Below are 6,007 nucleotides of genomic sequence, written 5' to 3' on the forward strand. Positions count from 1 at the left end.
TGTTTTTATATATGTTATGTTTAATAGAACCAAGTTAAGCAGGTAAAAAAAAAATACAAATGACGTATTCACACAACACAAGCAAACCTGGATTAATGCGGCAGTCCCACTTAGGAAAGGAGTGATTTATGGGAGGGATATATTTAAAGGGCCACGTTTATTAACCAGTGCTAGTCCATTAGATACCTTACGGCCTATTCAACTGGAAGCGCTGGTAAGTGCCTTATGCCATAGCACTGCTTAGTAAATATGGGCCTATATCTAAAACTTCAAACAAGAATAAATATGTTTAAGTCATTATTTTAACTGTTAGGACCATATTTACTAAGTGGTGCGGAGCCACATGCCACCTATTCAAATGAATATGCTGTAGGCCTTCCAGTTTAGCACTGAATAGTAAATATTGTTTACCTCATAGCAGATTCTTGGGAGAGTTTATGCACTCCTTTTATAATCACAATAGGCTGGTTAGAGAAAACATTGGTGAGGCTGCACCAAAAAGTGAGAAAAGAAAAAGAATTTAAAAAATGGAGGTAATAAAGGATTAATCACAGCAACAATATCCACATCCCTCCATCGCTCTACTTATTCTTAGTAAGATTGTTGCTGTTATATAGATTATATTTGCATAAGCTACAGACACATATATACTGTATGTAGAAAGCAATCTCTTGACAGTTCCATGAAACGTTTGTCCGGGCGCCATTACAAGTAATGATGTTCTGATCTGATATTTCCCAAGCCTTAGAGAATTAAGTCTTCTCCGGACAGATTCTCGCTGAATTTCTGAATCAGATCATCAGTTTCAGAAGTATCGGAGTAATCTGTAGCATATACTTTTCCAGACCCAGGTTCTGCTCCAGAGGAGACGTCGGGTTCTGCTCCAGAGGAGACGTCGGGTTCTGCTCCAGAGGAGCCGCCAGTCCCCGATCCAGACTCTTCTACAGATAAAGGAATCATATCTGAAATGGAACGGGGTCTCCTCATCCTAAACAACAGACAACAAAATGAAATAACAATTACATTCCAGCATATTGATTTATATGTTTTTACTACATGAAGAAAGGACCAACACGGCTCCCCACCATTCTTTGCTTACTATGTTGTAAATGTTATTATTTTATGTATCAAATTCTGCAGCTCTTTCAGAGAAACCCCGTTTGTACTTTATCCTTTGCAGTGTACTTATGACGTACTAGGTATGACATGGACTCTGACACGCTTGGGGCCTGTTTTTTTTTTAAAGATGGTACCTGCAGTCATCTAATAGTAAGTCACAACGTTATCCGTTGCGGCTTCCTAATGGCCTGCGGTTTGGCAACCATTTTGTTTCCCTGGGTTGGGGGCAGAAGACTAGCATTTAAAACTATATGTATCTGGGGGCGGGGTAGAGGGGGCAGTTTAGCTGTGGAAGATCCCCTCACACTTATGAAAATGCCCCGTAGTGTCTTGGTTTTAATCCCAAACACACCCTCTTATTACCTGTATTTACAGCCTCAGAGCGGAAGGCAGAAAACTTTGCAAGCTTTTAAACCATCTGGTATAAGTGCGCACCCCTAATTACAGTACCTGGTCTCTTTAACCCCATTGTTATCTTTATATATAAAATAGGTTTACTTATTTCGATTTTTTTATTTTATTTTAGATCATTGCTAATTATTTTAAACCAAATATAATGATCTCCAAGTTACTTTTGGTTTCAGTCACCTTGGACTGTATCCGGCTGCTGAGAATAGTCTGATGCATTATGAGTGGCGACCTGGAAGTAGTCAATTTGCTGGCAGCCATTTTGTTCTATTACAAGCTGCTGGATACCTGTCAATCAAGGTAAGTTTTGATTCCGATAAAGAAGCCCAAGGGCTAGTTAGGCCAGGGGTGCTCAACTCCAGGCCTCAAGCCCCTCCCCCCCCAACAGGTCAGGTTTTCAGGATATCCCTGCTTCAGCACAGGTGGTTCAATCAGTCCCTGCTTTAGCACAGGTGGTGCGGTCTTCGACTGAGCCTCTGATTGAGCCACCTGTGCTGAAACTGGGATATCCTCAAAACCTGACCTGTTGGGATGGGGGGGATGGCTCGAGGACTGGAGTTGACCACCCATGAGTTAGACCTCCTTTATCAATATCTGCAAAAAATATTGGCATAGAGGGGATATTTTATTACAGAATTCAAAAACTGTTATAGGGCATCTCTCCCACTCAACTCTCAACCTTAATCTACTCATACTGGTGGAATCAATGGGGAATTTTTCACTTCTCTTTCCATTCCCCATGTAATGCGAAGTCAATATCTGCCTTGACTTAAGCTGACCCCACACTCCCACCTCCCCACCTCCCCACACAACAGCCTCCTCTCGTCTGTAGTTCCTCCATCATCCTCCAACCTAAGTCATTCTGTCCCACTGTCACAAAGCCTCCAAGGTTCCTGTTCTGCTTCCCTGAAACTGAACGTCACTTACAATAACAGCGAGTTACTTTCTGGTTTGAAGACACATTCGCTATGCTGGACTACCTGTACAAGGGGGTAATATCCATTATACCTCGAAGCGCCCAATCGCACCGCCATTCACGTAACTACAAGGTTTCTGGCTGATTGTGGTGCAATTAGCTGCTTCGGGTGTTGAATTACCCCCTAAGAAACAAACGAAGAGAAAATAAAAGAGACATTTCATTTATTTGCAATAAAGAAAAATGATGATATACCTATCCAAAAAATGAGCGAAATAACTAATAGCAGATTTATCAGGGATTTGTTGATAGTGGAGGGGAGAAGAAGAGCGATATTTGGGTAATATTGTGTAACACAGTCAATTTGCAATCAAATTTGAATATTAAAAAAAAAATCATGTTTATGCAGAATATGTGTTGCCCTATTTTAGTTTTACTCTTTATTTTCCTATCATCTTAACCGGGTCAGTCTCTGAACTATTTTCAGCTTTAGGGCCCCCTGGTTCGCAAGATACTTTGCTTTTAATTCCGCATACAAAAATACCTGTTTGAGAGGAACAATATACCTACCAGGATCACTCTGTGTTAAGTGAACCTAGTGGCTATCTTGCTTTATTTTTAATGGACCTTAAGAATTGAAATATCTCAGAAACCGGAGAATCCCCAGAGCTGAACATACCTCGGATTAGATCGTGGATTTATCACAAGCAGTAAAATATATCAATATTTTTTTTTAAAGTATTTTATGTTACTGATAAGCACTTTGCTATTATAGCATACAAAAGCCTTGTAGAAACCAAGGTAACATGATATTAAAAGTATTACTTACATGGGGGGGAAAATAATCTTGTTTTTTTCTTGGGCTATTTCAAAAATGGCTCCTTCTTCAACACAATTGGCTGAGTTACCATCTGGTCTGCATCGGACTCCTTTATATCTTGCTTTCTGCACAGGTAAAGCTACATCAAGACACAAACAGCGGTAAGACGAACGTTTTTATTCTATTTGCTGAATGGTTCCAACAACATTGTTCAGCTACACTTTTGTAAGTGTTTTTCCGTCTTGTACCATACACAGTGTATATTTGAAGTATTGGTGGACAAAGGGATAATTATCCATTGAGATCCACTCTAAGTGTGTATAGGTTTGGTAGTGGTGTGTTCATAAATTACTGCCAGTCACAAGTTATTTGATTTAATTTGGTGCACCTATTATATGCTTTTGGCAAATTACACAGAGGTGTTTTTTGTCCTTTAAATTGTGTAATACCTCATTATTGTTCTCTACACTTTCTGTTGTTCCATTTCTTCATGTACTGCATTGTGTAAGAGTAACAAGTACCAGCGCCAAGCAGGACTCTATTTTGCAAAGAACATTTTAAAGGCTGAACATTTCTGGCAAGTATATAAAAATTCTAGTTGCTAAAAAGTCACCTTTGCCTACATCAATAAACTCCTTCCTACTAATTTCTCCATCAGTCGTGTCATTCAGTCCATTGCAATCAATTTACACAGGAAACAAATAACAGATGCAATACAGTTACAATATAGGTTTGTCTATATTAAGATCATGCAACATACACGTGAGAAAATGTATAGAATTATTCATATGGGAATGTGCGTCATCATCATGAACCAACTTCCGTTCTTCTCACCAGAAAAAACTAGGTTACCTTTAACGCTGTATTTCTACAACACTTATTGATGGCAAATTATTGCACAGTAGCAATAAGCAAAAGAAGAACGGATCTCAGAAATAAAGAGAATTCTCCAACGGAAAGAAGAACAATTGCACCTGAAAAAACTTTTTCTAATCCTCCTGACCTGAGGAAGATAGCAGAACTCTCAAAGTTGTCCTAAAATCTGAATTAGTCCAAATAATTCAATTCCACATTTATTTTGACTAATGCAACTGCTACTTCAATTTAATCCTGAAACAAATTGAAATGATGAAATACAATATGCCTATAACTTGTTTCTATGTATAGCACTGACAGTGTACGCAGTGCTGTCATTTTACAAGCACAGTTAGTTCCTGCGAATTAGAGATTACAACTTAATTTTGGTGCCTGAGTCACCAAGAGTTCACACCAGTATTTAAACCAGGCTCTCCCAACAGGATGATTGCTCAGAGTTTGCACCTTTTACTCAATGAGCCTCGCGTCTAATGGCGCACTGGGTATAAAAAGTATATAAATACCTTAAATATAAAATAGGAATATTTGTTTAGCATAGAGCGGTATAAAAAATATATACATTTTAATATAAACTGTGGGAATACAATATTAATAAACCTATTATGTAGCCCCAGCTGACATAAAATGAATACAGTGCATAATGTATTTTATAGATAGTAAACACTTTGTGCTAACGTCAGATAATATTACTAAGTTGTGACATAAGTAGACCACCGTTGCAATTGACTAACTGAGTTTGTTTCAGCAATAAAGGTTATTGAAAGCTATTTTGAAATGACTATTCATATTTCACAAATGCAATAATAAAAATATGTTACCTTCTACAAACGTTCCGACAAAGAGAATAGCACACAAAGTCAGAAACATAGTCTTCTTGAGCATGAAGATAGAATCCATTTTTTCGTGCGCTGTTCTTCAACTCCACAGTCGATTTCTTCAAGAGAAAAGTAGAACTAAGGGCAGTACGTTCCTCTGTTAGTAAAGGTTTCCGACAGAAACCACTATGACAAACCCACAGTTTGTCATAACTTCCTGACCAAGTGCGTAGTTTCAACTGCGAAACACAACCACGTATAGAGTTACAGGCGCAAACACTCCAAAAACAGCTTTTCGGCACAGCAACAGAAGGCAATGTACTACTGATCAGAAATCGGGGATGATGGAGGTTATTCTTTACCCTGCAATAGTGCTACTGATAGTGATGCCAATGGGAATTTCGGTGTGATAGCGCCCGACACTACCTCAGTATAATGAATTACCCCTATGTATTGACTGGAAAAAGAGTGGTGTTTTGATGCACTGTATCACGTCTTGCTCTCAGGTGTGTGCTGGGGCTTGTTAACCAAGATTCTAATGACTGGAGTCGATTGTTTACCAGTGAAGTTTACATCACTGACCTGGCAGATTTCTTAGCACTAAGATAAAGAAATAAAATGGCACAAAATAGACACATGCTGTAACTTGGTACATCCTATTATAATGTGTGCCCCCAAATCACAAGCTGAGGCACACAGGACATAACCGGAGCCTAATACATTTACGCAAAGAGGTACAAGATGAAATTGACTCTTTTTGTACAAGTTTTGTACTCAAATTGATTTGATATGTGGCCAGGTCTCCCTATGGGTTCCTCTGCCCCCCCTTACCTCCACTGCTGGCGGGTGGTGCGCGGGTGCCTCTGTTGTGTGTGGGAGCTTAGGCAGGGCGACCGAGTCACCGGCGGCTCCCGTAGCAGGGTGCCGCCATATTGAAAAAGACTCGCGCATGCGCATAAGGACCTCGCGAGTGGCGCCATTGAGGTAGAGAGATTCTGTAGGGACTACAAGTCCCATCAGGCATAGGGGCAGCGAACCAGGTGATGCCACACA

General features: G+C 39.7%; 1 protein-coding gene across 1 annotated transcript; it reads right to left on the reverse strand.

Annotated features, from left to right (window-relative positions):
- Positions 1-5,128, reverse strand: SRGN (serglycin). Its single transcript, XM_075610917.1, has 3 exons — positions 4,958-5,128; positions 3,273-3,402; positions 1-988 (listed from the first exon to the last, which is right to left on the reverse strand). The coding sequence occupies exons 1-3, from the start codon at positions 5,034-5,036 to the stop codon at positions 745-747; spliced, it is 453 nt and encodes a 150-aa protein (XP_075467032.1). The 5' UTR covers positions 5,037-5,128; the 3' UTR covers positions 1-744.
- Between the last annotated feature and the right edge of the window lie 879 nt (positions 5,129-6,007).

The sequence above is a fragment of the Ascaphus truei genome, chromosome 8 (genome assembly GCF_040206685.1).
Source record: "Ascaphus truei isolate aAscTru1 chromosome 8, aAscTru1.hap1, whole genome shotgun sequence".
NCBI lineage: Eukaryota > Metazoa > Chordata > Amphibia > Anura > Ascaphidae > Ascaphus > Ascaphus truei.

Coding starts and splice junctions, on each gene's coding strand:
- SRGN (XM_075610917.1), bottom strand. CDS start 5,036: ATGGATTCTATCTTCATGCTCAAGAAGACTATGTTTCTGACTTTGTGT. Junction 3,403..4,957: donor TGTCGGAACGTTTGTAGAAG/GTAACATATTTT, acceptor GTCTTGATGTAG/CTTTACCTGTGCAGAAAGCA. Junction 989..3,272: donor AAGATTATTTTCCCCCCCAT/GTAAGTAATACT, acceptor TCTGTTGTTTAG/GATGAGGAGACCCCGTTCCA.